This window comes from Leuresthes tenuis, unplaced genomic scaffold, assembly GCF_036924035.1.
Source record: "Leuresthes tenuis unplaced genomic scaffold, fLeuTen1.0.hap1 SCAF_5, whole genome shotgun sequence".
Lineage (NCBI taxonomy): Eukaryota > Metazoa > Chordata > Actinopteri > Atheriniformes > Atherinopsidae > Leuresthes > Leuresthes tenuis.
Window position 1 is genome coordinate 9,170,439 of NW_027325359.1, and position 18,671 is coordinate 9,189,109.

The 18,671-nt window shown below is 41.6% G+C and overlaps 1 protein-coding gene across 1 annotated transcript; it reads left to right on the forward strand.

The window, feature by feature from the left end:
- The first annotated feature begins 1,221 nt into the window (after nucleotides 1-1,221).
- On the forward strand, nucleotides 1,222-16,928 carry gnrhr4 (gonadotropin releasing hormone receptor 4). Its single transcript, XM_072385800.1, has 4 exons — nucleotides 1,222-1,337; nucleotides 1,792-2,413; nucleotides 13,634-13,838; nucleotides 13,961-16,928. The coding sequence occupies exons 1-4, from the start codon at nucleotides 1,270-1,272 to the stop codon at nucleotides 14,413-14,415; spliced, it is 1,350 nt and encodes a 449-aa protein (XP_072241901.1). The 5' UTR covers nucleotides 1,222-1,269; the 3' UTR covers nucleotides 14,416-16,928.
- The last annotated feature ends 1,743 nt before the right edge of the window (nucleotides 16,929-18,671 follow it).

Consider the following 18,671-nt stretch of genomic DNA (forward strand, 5'->3'; position numbering starts at 1 on the left):
GGATTACAAATCAAAACTACTTGGAGAGAGTTTGAAAATAATTATGTCAGGGTTTGGTGTTGAGCATTGTCTCATGGTTTTCCTGGGGCACCTGATGGAACTGAGCAAGTGTTTCACCTGTGCGTATTCTACAGGTAAAGGTTCATGATTGGAAAGTGGCAGCTTTCAGGTGAAGCAGTCTAAAGAGCGGTTACAGTGACATGAGCTCATGCTGGAGTCATGGAAAAGCCACACAGGACAAACACACAAAAGCAAAACTCATAACTTACAAACAGGAACAGTAACAATAATAGTAGATTACATGGAGCCAAGAAAATGTTTCACACAAATGACAGAAAAGAAAGAGTTATAGTCACTTGTAGAGCTTCACAGAAGACTCAGATGTATTGCTGATATTACAACCCTCTTCAGAGGTAAATGATAAGTGACTAGCAATGAATGTGATACTTTTGAGGTCCCTAAACTATGTTGCAGCCATGAATGGAAACGTACTTTTTTTTTTTGCATTATATATTATAATGCTAATACTAGGAAATGTCCTCATAAATTTCAATATACTATTGAACTGAGTGACACAGTCACCCAGTCTTGCAATGATTCATCAAAAGATTACACTTATACAGCAGCATCTCACTGTATCTGAGATTATCAATAAGGCGAGGTGACATGGTGCATTCAGATAGTTTCTGAAAGTATTTCCTCACATTTCACCCCGACTCTCTTGTGTGTCTAAGACCTGCAATCTGTCACAGCTTTGAATCTTGGAAATTTTCTTCACATCTTCTATCACTGCTTGCCTGATGAAAGATATCAGATTCACAAGTATCTATTCAAGTATATTGTTAATATACAAGGAGATGCTTTTGTTTAAAGAGCAACGAGCCACACAGTAAAGAAAAAAAACTATAGTGCAAAAGAGAGATCCTTTGAATTAATTTCAGTGTATTTATGGAAAAAATGTCAAAAACTTACGTCAACTGTCATGAAAAAACAAATCAGTTTACAGTGGGTCACAAATGGTTCAATGTGAAAGAAACAAAACAAAAAATAAATTTCGTCATTTCTATTAGACGTTATTTAATTGAGAAAGCAAATCAAGGAACAGGCTGATTTTTATCTTTTATTTATTTATTTATTCTTGTTCTCTCGCCAATATCCTGAAATTGCATGTGGTGCACTTCACCTGACTGCAAAAAGACCCCCCTTGGTTCATGAATGGATCAGACCGACATCAGCGCCGTTCGTTATTTTTCGCATCAGAGCAGATGAATGAAGCGGTCTAGAGCAACAGCTGCAGTGACTGATGTGGACACACGCTCACTGGCTCCCAATTCCAGGTAAGCTGTCTTCATCTTTGTCGAAAATTTGCCTATTCAATTTATTTTTTCTCCTGGGTTTCTTTGGACAGTCATTCAAGTGTTATGAAACTGAAATGAGAAGAAGCAGTTATTATGAAATGCTTAGAAAAGCAGAAGTTTAGTAAATCACCCCACGTCATGTAATCATTTTATTTGTTTATTTTCTCTTGCCTTTACGCTTTTTTTTTAAGGCTTACGTGTTTTCTGACACCCTATTCTTTTTTTCTAGCTTTATTAATTAAGTGCAAGGACTGCCAGTGTTCGCTTTGCGCGCTTATAAATAGCTGGTTAGAGTTGAATAAGGAGTGGTAATTACAGCTGCGTGAACCAATCATTTCATAAAACTGTTGTAACGATGTCAGGACGTGCTGCAAGTCCACACAGTCACAGTCAAACAGGACAATTAATCCTTATCTTTACTCGGCTTTCACAGTTGGATTTCCACTTTGAGATGGAGAAGAAAGACACAATCTAAGCATCGCCTGATTCTTGTCTTGCTTTCATTTTTACATCAAGTCAGTGAGGCTCGGCTGTTCATTATGTTCCATCAGCTGACGGATCAAACACTGAATGGCAGCTGTCAGGGACCCACCTCAGAGTGCAATAAGAGCGCAGATGGAGACGCGCTCCAGCTCCCCACTTTCTCTACAGCGGCCAAAGTCAGAGTAATCATCACCTTCGCGCTGTGCGCAGTGTCGGCTGTGTGCAACTTGCTTGTGCTGTGGGCTGCCATCAAAGGCGGCAAGCGCAAGTCCCACGTCAGGATCCTCATAATGAACCTGACGGTGGCGGACCTGCTGGTGACTTTCATCGTGATGCCCGTGGACGCAGTGTGGAACATCACAGTACAGTGGCAGGCGGGAGATACCGCCTGTCGGCTGCTGATGTTCATGAAACTGGTGGCAATGTACTCCTGCGCTTTTGTAACTGTGGTCATCAGCCTGGACAGGCAGTCTGCCATTCTCAATCCTCTGGGTATCAGCGAGGCCAGAAGGAAAAGCAAAATCATGTTGACTGTTGCCTGGACGATGAGCGTGATCCTGTCACTCCCTCAGGTGAGAGAAATACATATTTTCTACCACTAAGCTAAGCTAAGATTCAAATCAAACATCTCCCTGTACATTTATTTCTTGTCACATCAGCATTTCAAAAGGAGGAAAATAAAAGCAGAAACCACCAATAAACTGCTTTGCTTTGCCTGCACCTGTTGCCCTCAAAATGTAAGGATAAGGTTCAGAAAGGCTGCTCAAAACATATGACTTCAACAGTTCTTCAATTAGTCTGGGATTCTAAGAGGCATCTACTCACCTAAATTACATCGGATCTCTCATCACTGCAGGCTCCCAGTAGGTTTTTAAATACCAGGAAGCAGCTAATGAAATGACAAAAACACTCAAGAGCTCAACACCAAAACAAAGTCACCCAATGTGATACGACATAGTGGTCCATACTAGGTCTGGTCTGGAATAGGTGGGATAACCATTAACCCTCTATTCACTCAGTTCAAATCAATTACCATCAAGTACTGAGGAGCAGTCAAAATGGGAACACTGTGACCTTGAAGTGTACTTGTGACAGTGCCTCTTATCAGCCTCACATATAGGACTTTTGATTTAGATTGTAAAATCTCTTTTCCTGACCAAGTGAGACAGGAGCTCAAACAGCACTCGTGACACAACAGTATACACATAATCTACTTACAACAGTGTTAATACAGAATGTTCATATTTTGGACTGTAAGGATAAACTACAGACAACAACAAACATACACCACAAAAATTAGAGGAGGTCATCAGTCTTTGCAGGCCAAATTAGGGCAATTATAAAAAACTGTAACATTAGCAGTCAGACATGATACCAGCTCCCTCAAAATTGTTTGTTTCTGCAGCTAATCACAAGCTTTGGGCCAGCCAAACTTAAATACTTAAATACATTTCCCAATTCAATACAGGATTGAAGGATTGTTTGAACGGAATAAGTCTTGTGAGCCGGTAACTTACCTATTTGTTAGTGATTTAGATCAGGAGAAAGAGTGGAAGCTTTGTAAGAATTGCTTTGTATATACAAATATATCAATATTTGAACCAATAGGATGACATCAGACCACATAACCTAAGCATCGAATGTACAATTACGAGATATTGTATTGATGACAGTAGTGTCGTCTTTTGTGGATTCATTGCGTTTCTACATCTGGTTGCCTTTTGACAAATCCTTAAGTGGTTCTCTTTCTACTCTTTTGTCTAGTTATCGTTACAGTTTTCCTCCTCCACTCTAAACTCATACTTTCAACGTACTTTACTGCCAACAAAGAAACTAAATGCTCAGTAAACAAAGCTTAAGATGAATAAGATTATTGGCATGAATAATTTTGTATAGCTGCGGGGCTACTGACCTTCTCGTTATAGCAAGGTGCTACTAACTGAAACATTTTAGAGGCGCTAGCACAATCTATATAATCATTTCATTCTAAAAATGAAAGTATTTCAACTGAGGGTCAATTGGCTAATTATTGACCAGATTTTGCCGACAGCTTGCTGAGAGCCTTGCTTTAAGATTTTTAAGAGTCACATGGACTCAATGCTGTGCTAATGCTGGTTCGGTGGGCTCGATGTTTGGATCAGACACGCTGTCGATCAGACAAGTTCATTGGCTTCACTGACACCCTCATTGCTTCATTGAAAAGTTTAGAAATTCTCAACTCTCCTCTGTAAAGTACACTTGACAAGTGAAGCAGGGGATTAAATTTAGAAATGCAATATGTTCCATCATTCAAGGTGAATGAGGAGCAATTTTGTTCAATCCTGAAACACTTGCTTGTGAATCTTGCCTGATTATTGCTCCCTTCTTCTCCTTTCTTCTTCAATTTAAGGCACTCCAACAGTGGTCATTTTTGCAACACGTTATAAAATTTTGTGACAAATGCTTACTGTCTTCAGCTCTAAGATTCTGCTGAAATATTCCCCAATCTGTCTCATAGTAATACGTAAAAATAGTCATGAAAAAGCCCTCTGTTTTTGCAGTTTCTTTTTACGAATCCTGTGTTTTAGCTGTCATTATTATAAATATTTTCCTTTTTGTATAGTCTAAATTAAAAGTAATGTGTTCAGCTACGCGACTTGAACCTTTTCTACCACACATTATGTGTGTTTCGACCCGATTAGGACAACTGTTGTATTGGAGCCTACAGTTTGACAGTTTGTGTGTTGCTTCACCATCAAACCCCTCCAAATACAATATGTCATATACACAGCATGGATCTTTACATAGTCAATGAGAAAGAAGCTTCCAAATGATGGATCTGGGATCTGGTGACACAAAAATACTCTCTGGACAATTGTTTACACCTTGGACAATAAGGCTCAAATCCTATCTGAAAACACATTAATCTAGATTCTGACAAAAGTTTATGGTATTGGTTATGGGATGAAATATTAATCCTGCACAATGAAGGGTTAATCAAGTCATGTGTCTATGGATTTCTGGGGCATTGCATATAGAAAGAAAGCTTTTCAAGTACCCCATCAAGTGTGAAATCTTCTTGTTATTTTCTCAACTTTAAGTGGTGCAGAGTAGCACATCAAAGTGACATAGATCCAAATGTAGGAAACACATTTTTCATACAAACTCAATGAATCTGCAACTATTTGATAATAGAGCCAAAGCTGAGGTCATGTAGGTCATGGATACAGTGTTTCTTATGGGCATTTGAGGATTTTAATGACAAGAAAGTTCTACATTTACCAACTCAATCATACCCAGTAGGTTTCTCTTTAGATTTGAGGCGGATTTCCCAAATAAAAACTACACCATTTGTTATTTTACCCCAAAAAACAGGAGACGCTTGTTTACTTTGTGTTACCAATAGTTTCCCTAACAGTTGTTACTGTTGACGATGATGTCCTCACATCTAACCTACCATCCTTCTGCAATATTTAGCTTTTTCTCTGAATGTGAAGAATTTATAGATCTCAAACACCTTTTAGACCAACCTCGCTGGTGGTTTCTTTTTGTAACAATAGAATAAGTTGGAGCATGCTGACAATCTCCAAAGCATTTTTCTTTCAATTGACTATAAGATAAATTATTGTGGACACCATCTTTTAATACTTTTCCTCTGCATGGTGGTATTGAATAACTGTTGGGCATCTAAACATGTACTTTTTCAAGGGATTTTCAAGGCTACCTTGTACAGTAAAAGGTAATGTTGTGGATATCGTGACAATACAGTTGCCAACATCCTTTGTGACTAGATTGAAACTTGAAATGTTTTCAGTCTGACACATTTGGCATTTAGACACACAAAATGTATGACGGACACAATCCTCAAGGTAAATTCTTCATCTCATGAAAAATGAAGATTGTGATGTAAAGCTTGCAGAATTCCCATGGATGGGAATACATATCTATCTATGTGATAGTGAATAAAGAAATAGGACGATTCTCAAAAAGAATGTGTTAAAATGATACTGTCGTGAGGAAATGTCATTATGTGATTCATATCTGTGTGTTCAGATCAAGACTGACCTATGACTCAGAGGAGAAAAAGGATTTAATTCAAACTTCAAAGTCCACATTTACTACAGAAACCATCCTTTAAATTTGGGATGCATAAAACGGCATCTTGCATCAGACACACAGTTAATATTTAATTCTCCTCCCTGTACACTCCTATTCAAACTGGACTAAAGCCATGTCTTTTCAAACTTAGCGGCTGTGAAACAGAATCTAAATGTACTAAAACCAAGCAAACAAACTGCATACCAAGGTCTACCTCTCTGCCTGCCATCAGCTGAGATTGACCTAATTCAAGAAAAGATGTTTAGGCCTTAAATGTGTTTGTCTGTAAATATGTTGCTGACAATGACTTGATAATATATATAGTGTTAAAATGAAAAAACTGATCAACTACACAGACCTGAAATATTTTATCAAGATAACAGCAACTGATTGGACTGGAGGGGGATTTTGTTACAGTTCAGCTTCTACATGCACTCATTTCACCCACTTCTTACACTAGATACAGTACAGTACGACTGTGTGTGTGTGAGGCTTTCATGAAATCAAAAGTGGTGAAATTGTGTGGAAATTTTAGTGGGTTCCACTTTTGAACAAACCCATTTGCTGACTTCTTTTGACAGATGCTGCAGGCCACACAGGTAGATGTTTTGGATTTAATAATTTTTTCTACTTCCTTTATCTTTCTTATCTTGAATATCCACATTTTATTCTATGAGGTCAGAAAAATGAGAAAAACATGTTGTACTTATTCAAACATGCTGTTCTGATGCTCTTGCTCATAAAGTAGAGGTATCAATGTGTACCTCAACAGACCGTAGCCATTTTCTCTATTCACAGGGGCCTTGGTGTTGACATTAATTTCCCTTCACTTTTAGTTCCTCAACCAATCTGCACTAAATGTCTTTTAATAAAACTGCCAGCAGTAATATAGTGCTCACATTCAACTCACGTTTCATCCCTGCAGCTCAACTTTCTCTCGAGACATCATCACCACGATGACTGCCCTTAGTTTGAATGATTTCATGTAACTTAATCAAAATGTAATAAAAACTATCAAAAAATTCTAAACAAGTGGTTTGTGGAATATGTCATTGCAAGTTGTGTTCAGCTTTCATCATAAATTGTGTTTAGTTTGCTTTTCCTGGTTTAGATGCAAACAGCCAAAGGTTTGTTGAGTTCTACAGAAAAATCTGTGTCAGTGACAGTGTCAGTTGACTCAATCTCTCACTCTGACAGCTTGACCCGTGAATGTGACTCAACCCCTTTCTAGGGAAGTAGGAAAGAAATTCAGCGTAGTGTCATTTGTGTGCTGTTTGCCTTGTCTGCAGAGATTTTTGTCGACAGGTTGTGTACAATGTTTTATCTTGATTTAAAGCAATTCAGTATCATCATCTTCATGGTCATTCATGTTTTATTTAGACAATCAAAGTTTTCTACCTTTCATTTTTTTCTAATGGCATCTTGTAAATGGCACTGTTCTTAATCATCTCAATGTCCATCTCTATCCATCGCCTTGAGCTACTGAGATGGCTGTAAGTTGCTCACTCCATAACTAAGTCACATTGAGTACTGTTCAAATGTTTTAAGCCAAGACTCATTTTTTTAAATGTTCTTTATTTATTGCCAAGAAAATGGGAAATAAGTGTAGTGAGTTGTTGAAACGTGCAAAGATAAATGGACATACAGTAGATAAGGTAAGAACTGAGTTTGTGCAGTTTAAATGAGCTTTAAGTTCAATAATTAGTAAGATCACCTCATTCTCCAATACAGCCTGAACCCTCTTGAATGAGCTTTCTTGTCATTTCTTTGAGTAGTCTTCTGTAATAGTTCCCCAGGCTTGTTGAAGGACATTCCAAAGTTATTCTTTGGATGTTGACTGTCTCTTGTGCTGTCCTCTGCCAAGACAATCCCACACTTCTTCAATAATGTTGAGGTTCGAGCTCTGCTGAGGATTCATCCCTCCATAAGACCTGTTGCCACTGATTCTGGTTCTGGTGTCATTTGGCATAGATCAGCCTATTTGCTTCTTGACACCCACCCTTCCACAGAGACCATTTCTGATGAGGTCTCAGTGAACAATAAATGGATAAACAAAAGGTGTAGATGCATCTCTCAGGCCCTATGTAAGGTCTTTGCTGGATTTTTTTCCCTTTATTATCTAAGGACATCGCTTTCAGATACTGTTGCTTTAGTATTATTATTTAGTTTTGCTCTTACTTCTTTTTTATTTTGTCACCCACTTGTCCAGTCTTGCAGGGATCATGTCAAGCTTTCCGCTATTAGCTCTTTGGTACTCACCTTATTGATGAAAAATACTTTTTCCTTTCTATCCTTTTTGTAGATACAACAACAGAAATGGGAACAAATTATGTTTCTTTGCTAAAGGCTGGTAGTAACAAAGACACAATGTAAATTGGTTCTTCTTTAGGTTGTTCGTTATATATAGACAAAACAGTGATTCATCCTTTAAGTTAGGTGCCTTTTCTATGCTTGAAAGAATCATTAAAAAAAGAGGTGTCACTGAAAATGGTTAGGCTGTTCAACAGTATTGTCCTCATTACACATTATTTACTGAACAAGAGTCTTTTGTAACTCAGTGCACATGGAATGTGTCACCTAAATGAAAGGAATGCAAACAAATTTATCCTACCTTCCCTTCTATCTTTGTCATTCTTTCTTACTTTTTTGTTCTTCATAATGACCCTGTTGGTATTTATCTCAGGGCTGCATCGGAACACATTGTCATTGCCTTGTTCAAACCTTTAGAAATAATGGGCTTCAATGCACAGTGGTGCAGCTGTCATGTTCTGTCTGAAAGAGCCATGAAACATTCTTCCCACTGACAAGAGAGCCCCCCCCCCCCCCAAAAAAAAGGTGCAGATACACTTTTCACCCTCAATAGTCACCATCTATAGTTAGACAGAGGAACATCTAAAAGTAACATGTGTTTTGTCATTATGTGGTGTTAGAATTTAGTTTGAACTTGTCAAGATAATTTAGTTTATGTTATTATACAGACAGGTCGACGTGTGGGGGAAGGACCGCCCCTCCTATATACCACGGTCGACCGCCCGGCCCGGGCCATTCTCGCTTTCTTCCTCAGAGAAGTTACGGTCAGTGCATCCGGTCGTCAGGTTGGTTGCTAGCTTAACTGCTATCAGACGTCGCGGCACCGACAGACTCTGGATTGTGCTGACAGTTACTTACAGTGGGATTGCGACGGCGTTGTGGCGAGCTTCCCCACAGGTCACCAGGTGTTCACCTACTGTCCTGTGCTAGCTCCGAGCTTCGTTCACTCGAGCTCGGTCAGGTGCTAACATTAGCTTGTTAGCCACAGGAGCATAGTTAACGCGTAGCGGCGAACTATTCTCCTCACTACAGGTTATAGTCCGGCTAAATACCACATTAAAATATATATTTTTATATATTTTAAACTAGGCTCACCCCTAGTAACACATTTCTCCCCCCAGTTGGCATGTCTGTCCCCGCAGCCCTCGTCACAGGAGCTGGGCAGAATGAAGGGAAGGGCTCTTCCCGCTGTTGCCCCACATCATGTGGTGCAACGATTTCGGGCAAAGACCCCCACCCTATGTGTATCGTGTGCATGGGAGCTAAGCACGCTCAGGCGGCGCTAGCGGACCCGCAGGTTTGTGCACATTGCTCCACCATGCCGGTGAAAATCCTGGAGAGGAGATTAAGAGTGGCTGTGACAGTGGCAGGGACCCTTCCCTCGCCGCTCAGAAGAGCCACGCTACCCATCAGCCGCAAGCCCCGAGGGCCTGGGCGGACATGATGGAGGAGGTTGAGCCCATACCCCCGCTGTTCGAAGGTGTCTTCGGGCGGGAGGAAAACGACGATGCAGACGATGAGATCGGTTCTGACATCCTCGAATTGGGTGACATGGAGGACGGAGAGGAGGACTCTACCTTCCCCACGCACTCCAGACCCCCTAGCTCAACCGAAGCAGCCGCTCCGATTGATAACAACCTGTACGAGGTTTGCAAACGAGCAGCGGCTAAGCTTAATATCCCCTGGCCAGTGGCCCAGGACACGGAGAGGGCGGCAAGGGACCTGTACGACTCCCTCCGGTCAAGCAGCTGCTCCCGGCGGTCCCGGCCTGCATGGCCGAGATGAGTCGGTTCTGGTCGAGCCCGTTCAAATGCAAGGCAACCACACAGGGCTACTCCAAGCTACAGGTGCACGGCATGGCGGAGCTGGGACTGGCCGAACCCCCGGCTGTGGAGCCTTCACTGGCCTACCACCTCCACCCGAGCCGCCGATCCATTTCAGCGTCATCTGCCCGGTAAAACGGAGCGTACAACGGCAGGTGTGTATCAGCGTATGTACAAATATGCTCGTTGAACGCCGTCACGCTGTTGTCGGCTTATCAAGGGGAGATTTTGGAGGAGATGGGCCGACAGTTGGATTCGGGGGTCTGTGTGGTGAACGATCTTCTCCCGCGGAGCTGTGCAGGGCTGTGGGCGCGTCATGGGCCTGGCAGTCGCAGGAGAAAGGGCTCTGTGGCTTTCCCTGTCTGGACTGGGTGAGGTCATGGACGCCGCCTACGACCCCACCAAGGGTCTCTTCGGCCCAGCTCTGGAGAAAATGCGGGAAACCAGCACACAGAGGAAGCAAGAGGGTGAGGCATTCGAGCTGTGTTTGCCTCGAAAGCAGACCCCACGGCCCCCACCTCGCACCGGCTTCGCTGTCGAGAGGCAGACAGGGGGATGCGAGACCGGCTCCCAGATCGGGTGCCGGTCGCGGCGAACAGCAGCCAAGAGCGTGGAGTAACAAGCCATGGGGCAAGCACTCTTTCGCCGAGGCGCTCTTCCCAACCCCCGGCAAAGAGGAGGACAGAGGAGTTCAGAGCAGCGGCTCCGGTTCAAGTTTCAGGAGCCATGTGCTGGTGAAATCCGACAACTCCACAGTAGTGGCATATGTGAACCGTCAAGGAGGCACGCGCTCTCCACGGCTTCACAAGCTGGCAAGGAAAATAATTCTGTGGAGCGTCATTCGGCTCGGGTCGCTGAGAGCGACGCAGCAGGAGTGCTGAACAGGGGCGCAGATCTCATGTCAAGAGGAAACCCTCTTTTCGGGGAATGGAAACTCAATCCCCAGGTGGTGAGCCAGCTGTGGCAGAAATACGGACGGGCTGCCGGCGCATTGTCAGCTGTATTTCTCACTAACAGAGGAGGATGCGCCTTTAGGTGTAGACGCGCTGTCGCACCCATGGCCAAACGTCCTACTGTACGCATTTCCTCCTCTCAGCCTTATCTCCCCCACACTGACCAGAGTGAGGGATCAGGGCTTGTCGCTGATTTTGATAGCCCAGCGATGGCCGTCCAAACACTGGATAGCAGAGATAGTTCAATTACTATCGGGCCAACCTTGGCCCCTGCCGCTGCGCAGGGACCTCTTGTCTCAGGCCAGGGGGAGATTTACCACCCCCATCCGGAGCAGGTGGCTCTCTGGGCCTGGCCCGTGAGAGGTTGAATTTGGGCTCTGTGGGACTGCCTCAGAACGTGATCGACACTATTCAGTGTGCGAGGGCTTCATCCACTCACTCATTGTACAGTTGTAAGTGGCGAGTGTTTGAGGAGTGGTGTGAGGCCAGACGTATTGTCTCATTTCAGTGCTCAGTGAGAGACATTCTATGTTTTCTCCAAGACTTGCTGGAAAAGGGTAAAGCGTTTTCCACAATCAAGGTGTATCTGGCCGCCATTTCAGCATGCCACATGGGCTTGGGGGATAAGCCGGCGGGTCAGCATCCATTAGTGTGAAACTTCCAGTTTCCAGGCCTATGGTGCCATTATGGGACTTGGCTGTTGTGTTAGACGCTCTCTCACAACACCCATTTGAACCTTTGGAGGGGGTGGGTCAGAAGTTTTTGTCACTCAAGACCGCTCTCCTCCTCGCTTTGACTACTGCGAAGCGAGTGAGTTATTTACAGGCGCTGTCAACCCGGTCGCCTTGCTTGCAGTTTTCGCCAGGCTTGTCTAAGGTGTGTTTACGGCCTAATCCGGCGTTCATACCTAAAGTGGTGGAATCTGCTTACATATGCCCCACGGTGGAGTTGAAGGCTTTTCACCCACCGCCGTTTGGGTCAGCGGAGGAGAGCAGATTGAACGCTCTGTGCCCTGTGCGTGCGTTAGACGCCAGCTTCCGGGGAACCGATCAGCTGTTTGTGTCTTGGGCCACGCCCCACAAAGGGAAGCCTCTGTCCCGACAGAGGCTGTCTCGTTGGATTGTGGAGGCTATAGTGCTATCTTACAGGTGCAGGGGGCTGCAGCCGCCTGCAGGTTTGAAAGCACACTCCACCAGGAGCATGGCTACGTCATGGGCTCTATTTAAAGGAATTAGGGTGGAGGACATTTGTGCGGCGGCGAGTTGGGCTTCACCGCACACTTTTGTGAGATTCTATAGGTTGGATGTCTCAGGTCCATCTCTGGCTCACGCAGTGCTGGAGTCTGGTGCTTCAGAAACTGGTTGATGCCATCCCAGTCTGGGTCAGGAACCAGGTCACTTCGGGAGATTATGCATTCCGGGAGTGGTCTATATCTCCCATAGTGAAACACCGAACTAAGGTCGACCGTGGTATATAGGGAGGGGGGGCGGTCCTTCCCCACACGTCGACCTGTCTGTCAGAGACATTGGAGCTTCCGTAATGGTCTCGCCAGAAGCGATTCCCATAGTGAAACACCTCACTCTGTTATCAAAGAACCAGGGATTACGTTAAGTAACCCAACGTTCATGACAGAGAGGAGCCAAGGTGGGGATTGCACTGGTCAACAAAAACAACGGACTTCTGTTTTATGTCAACAATGATGCTAAACATTTTGAAAGGCCAGGATAAATGATGTTGTATCATCTGTCAGGCTATCTAATCAAAATGCAATTTAATTTGTCATATTTGGAGTAGACTAACAACACTTATATCAACACTTAGCACAACATTTGGTTTACTTTTTAATCATCACACAGTTGTAAGTTTAAATTGTTTTTTACATGTGGATGTATCAACTAAAATAAAACAAGTAAATCCTCTCAGATTACCAGTAGCAGTGTGTTTATACTCAGAGCTCTGAAGGCTACAGTGTTTTTAGAAATGGTCCAGTAATTACCACTGCCTCCCAGGGGATAAGTTTGTGAGTCACGGCATCATAAAGGTGGGCAATACGCTCTACCCTACAAGCTCTGTTGGACCACAGTTTTTGACAAGCCCAAACCCACACAGTGGGGCAGACAGTCTGCTGCCAGCTGTCATGACAACAGGTAAAACCAATCTCTGCTCTTATCGTCACTCTCACAGCTTCTATACGAGGTGCTAAGGACACTGAATTTGTGTTTCTGTAAAGAAATAATGAGCTGTGCCTACTCTTGTAGCCCCAACTTCAGCATTCTGAGAGAAAATTATTGTTTGAACCCGGGTATTGGGCCCCCAACGTTGCAGTTTATATGTGAATACTGCAGAGTCATTTGAAGCTGGACTAAATGCAGATTAAACACTTTTCCATTGCACTCACTGTTTTCTTCTTCTTACTTTTGTTTGATCAGTGTAAAAAACAGCTTCATTGAGGGTTTATACTAACATACATTTAAAGTATAATGTTGTCGACAGATATCAAACCTCCAATATTGCCAGATGATGGAGTGAGGATAGAAGGAAGCATCTTGAATAAAATTAAATTATATCAATCTGTCCTTTGATGTAAAGCTATTCCTTAGCAGAACTATTCCTTTCTTTTTCCATGCAGATGTTTATATTTCATAATGTGACCATCACTGTCCCAGAGAACTTCACCCAGTGTACCACCCATGGCAGCTTTGTCCAACGCTGGCAAGAGACCCTCTACAACATGTTTACTTTCGTGTGCCTCTTCCTCCTGCCCTTGGTCATCATGATTTTCTGCTATACACGAATCCTTATAGAGATATCAAGCCGCATGGCTCGGAATAACAGTAAGTGTTTTTTGTCAATTGTCAAGGAAGGCAAAAAATGTTTTTCAAGTCTTCAGTCAGGAAATTGTTGTATGATTACGAGGAGATGTGCATGACAAAGGCGGTGCTTTCCTTTCTCCTAGTGCTGTCTAGAGATGTTCATCTTCGGCGTTCGCACAACAATATCCCTAAAGCTCGAATGAGGACTCTTAAGATGAGTATCGTCATTGTGACTTCATTCATCATCTGCTGGACCCCGTACTACCTGCTTGGTTTGTGGTATTGGCTGTTTCCTGAGAAAATGGAGGAGACAGTCTCCCATTCGCTTACTCATATGCTGTTTATATTTGGCCTCTTCAATGCATGTCTAGACCCCATCACCTATGGTCTGTTTACAATTCACCTTCACCAGGGAATCAGGAGATGTCGTCGCTCAAACACAGGGACGGAGAACAACACTTGCCTTATGCAAATGTCCTGTTTTTCCTCTCAGAGGCAGATTGTGTCAGGTGGCCTCAGTAAACACACAGAGGAGATAAATGACAACAGCAGCATGAAAAATGCCTCAAGCCCCATTATTTCAGTGAGTAAGATTTAATGGCTTGAATGATTTCAAGAAGGAAATCATCTCCTCTTTCTCTGGAGACGATGAATATTTCCATTGTTTAGCTCAAAAAAGCTGAAACTCCTCAAAAAAAATTGGATTTTGTGACGATCTAGTAAATCTCAAGACAAAGTGAATCGGTTGTACTTAAAGCTCAGCCGGGGTTTGTTCATTATGTGCTGGCTCACGCTTAACTTTTCGGATGCTGCTGATCGGACATGAACAAAACAGTGCAGAGCCTAACATGCCTTTGCTTGTTCCAAATGTTCCAAACTCTGTGAATCAACTGCAGAACTATGTGGGTAAATTTAAGCTCCAAGTTGAGCCGATGAAAAGCTAGCTTACATTAGCCAAAAATGAACAAAAGATGTCTCTTACTCTTATGTTAGAGTTCTCTCTATAACAGTAATAAAAAGGACATGAATTGATTGTTTCTCAGACAGACACAACATAGGTGTGCTGTTTTTCAGCGATTATGTATTTTATTTATTTATTTATAGTATTTTCTTGTTTGTGTGAGCATGTGACGAAGGAAAGTACAGAAACTGTACAGAAACTGTACCCCTTCTGTTTTGACAACAGAGTATAATATAGCCAGTTCTATTCTGGTCCCACTTGAACCTTATCTTTAAAAAACATATGGGTTTTAGGTGCAATAGTGATTTTTATTCAATAATAATGTGCCGGAGGGCAGACAAGTGGACACATGCCACTATCCTGCCCTTCAATATGTGTTATGATTGAAAACATCTATAAAATTATGCTTTAGTATTAAATACATGACAGTTATAATGGTTATCCCCTAAGATAAGCTGAGCTTTACAAGATAATCATAGTTGACTTTTCCCCCTCTCCGGTGAACGAGTCATGCTGTGGCGAACACGACGCCTTCACTAACCAGAGGACCCCTCGTCATACTGTTCCAGTGGGATGAGTTGCCAAACTTGGATTTACTTTTAAGTTTTGTTAATCTTTTTTAATGTTTTTATGCTTTTTTTTGGCACAGGGTGGTGTGGTAGCTCAGTCGTAAGTCTCTCTTTTCTTGTGAGTAATTAAATACCTACTATGTCTAAAAACTTTTTTTAAGTTTTTCACTCAGAATCATCAAAGATATGAATAGATATCAAATAGAGATGAGCAATTCTGGATTCATTAATAGACTAATGACACATCAGTTATGTTACGTGGTGTTATGAATTTAAATAGGTTATGCTTTTATTGCTTATGCTCTTATTGTATATATTGTTTTCCACTAGATGGGTATAGAGAACGGAGGGATGTTTTGGAACAAGGTTTCTGCTAATCAGCGTGAGACTTTCAGCCGTACTTTGTGTGCCGTATAAAGACTATGATTGTTTTCCTTATAATTACTGACCCTGGTATCCTGAAATGTTATGTCATACAGTTCTATGTATTGAATGTGCTTTAGTAGCATATTGTTAATGTGCAACTTGGTTCAATGGCAAATCATGAAAAAGAAAAATTATTCTTCTCTTGTGCAGATTAATTGTACATACACACACATATACATACATATATACATATATATAGATTTCTTTTTTTCTATTTTTGACACATGACAAAACTCAGAACTTTCAAAGTGATGTTTTACATTGTGGGAGTTTTTTTTTATGTGATCAACACCTTGTAAACTCAAAAAACGACATGCAGTAGATGCTTTGTGGTGAACTTAGATGTTTTCGAAGCCTAACTGAGTAGCTTTTTAATACCTAAACCTTGTCGAACAACAATGGAGAGCAAAAGTAAACAGCGTGTGAAAACAGATGTGAGGCGTAAAACATCTCAAGGTGGTTGAACAGAAGACATAGCCAGGTGTTCTGCTTCTTTTTCACATACTTGTGTGCTTGTATGTGAGTCAAATGGAAGTCCACTTAATCCTGTGGGAATTGCCGAAATCTCATATTTTGTTTTGTGTTTTTGTTTTTTCCCCTCCCCTTGTATTATCAGCATCCTTCTGTCACAGTAATTCAGTGCAGATATTCCATAAAACTGGATGGATGAAACTGGATAAAAGTGTAAAATTGTGTTTCCTTTTGTTGAACATCGGAGGATATGGTTTGGATATAAAGACTAAACCTACACATGTGGAAACGAGGCATAATGTGTATAATTGCCACCACACTTTCCGGCCTCCGGATGTAGGATTTTTTCTTTTTGGTTTTGACGGTTTCATGAGTTGCCATAACACCTATATTGTCTGGTTGGTCTAAGGTCAGTTCTGTGTTCACTGTGTTTTGCAGTTCTCAAGGGAGACAAGGCTCTATGAAATGTCCATCATTTTGCATGCCATTTATATATTGTATAACAGTACCGATGTTGTTAGCCAATTATGTTGTGTAATTTATTGCTTTCCAGGCTTCGTAAATGACAAAGAAAACATGAAGTCGCAGTTTGTGCAATGCAAAATTTTGATCTAATCTGATGTTTCAGTATCTCGTCTCCCTCATGAAAGAGGGATCAAAATAACCTGTTTGCATGATGTTGCTTTTCTTTGCAAAAAAATGTTGTAACGTATACTGAGGATGTCTTCATTTGCAATAATCATAATAAATATTATTTTTAAAAAGACTGGTTATCCAATTATCTACAGTGGTTGCAAAACTATTCACTCTCTTTTGATTAGAATTATTAAAGTTTTGGAAATTTTTTATGACCCTAACCTGATTTGGACATCTTCAAGATGAAAGTGATGAAAGTATAGCCTGTCACCAATGTGTCAGAGTGTCTCCATCTGTGGCATTTCATCTTATTCCTATGAAATATTGACTGAATTCTCAGAAAGGAGCTTAGAAAATAGTTACATAACTTGTCCATTTGTCCAGTATTTGTAGTAATCAGAAACACGTTTTGGAGTGCTTTATTTTTACATCTTTCCTTGTAGGAAGACTTACAACTACCGTGTAGCTGGACAAGTTTAGATAAAACAGTAATGGCAGAATAAAGTAATGATAATGATTAAAAATTCAAATAAATATCCTCAATACAAAGGTCATTACATAAGACTGTTTGCTTGAGTGAATTAACTGAAACAAGTGTGCAAGGAGATTATTTTCCAGGGATAAACTGCACTCCTTCCTCACAGTAACCTCATCTCTAACCACAAAATCACTGTGATCAGGGACTAGATAATGTATTTACATCAGCTTCTACATTTTAAGGTGAGAATTCAGACCTGCAGTTCAAACAATCAGAGTTTGATTCAAGTGCCTGTATCAACACTCTGCTCTACAACACGAACAATACGTCTGAAAAGCTGCAACATGAAATGGCAGGAGACTAAATCCAGTCGCTGTCTCTCTTTGAGTTGCTATATAGTCACATTAAACGGTCCTTGTTAACATAAGCTTATTTTATCCTTTGTTGATAACTGAAAAAAGTGTTAGGAATTAGCCATACATTGTAGTGTTCTGTGGACTACTTAAGGCACATTGTTCATAAGATGTTAAATTATGGAGTTATTATTATTGTTATTCATGATCATTTAATCTCTAGATCGACCTCGATAAGACATAATATTTAGCTGCTTAACCCAGGAAAGTAGCTTGTTATCTGGATAACTGTCTTAGCGTAAATCAATGTCTTCACCAGTCACGAACCACTTGTGTTTTCTTATACTCCACATTCTCCAGAACCAAATGAACTATTCTTCCAAAGCAAAGTGGGTCATGGCACAAGTGTTTTCGCAAACTTTCTTTGCTTAATGGATGAAGTATAACTTTAATTTCCTTTACTTATTGGGATACACAGAACTGTGTGTCATATAGAATGACAAGAAACATGGATAGCTATAATGAATACATGTCTGAACAAAATTTACCCCCCCCTCCTCCTCAATGCAGGGACAAAGAAAGTTGAGTGCAACCTTCTCAGTGGTACTCACTGTAAAAACTGACAGGGTGGCAGGTACAAGCTTAGGTATTCACACAGAAGTAATCTGTGTCCTGGTGCATAAACACCATACTACAGTGAGTGACAAGGTCACGAATGCCGGCAGATCCTCTTCAACAGCATCTTATTGCTAAGTGTCGCTTTTAAACAAAATCATAGTCAGAGGTGCCTCACCTGTCACAGGGACATTGCTTCAGATATCCATTCTAGCTTGACAGGTCAAGCTGAAAGATGTAAAAATTGAGAATGAATTTTTCATCATAGTGTCATAGAAAAGGCTGTGGCCTTTGTGGCCTGGCATTAAGGCAAAACGTTCCAGTTCACTGTAACCAAGTGAGACA

Bases quoted from the DNA above. Each gene is read 5' to 3' on its own strand.
- gnrhr4 (XM_072385800.1), top strand. From the start codon at position 1,270: ATGAAGCGGTCTAGAGCAACAGCTGCAGTGACTGATGTGGACACACGC. The intron at 1,338-1,791 runs GTAAGCTGTCTT...CGGCTTTCACAG, and splicing joins TCACTGGCTCCCAATTCCAG to TTGGATTTCCACTTTGAGAT. The intron at 13,839-13,960 runs GTAAGTGTTTTT...CCTTTCTCCTAG, and splicing joins CCGCATGGCTCGGAATAACA to TGCTGTCTAGAGATGTTCAT.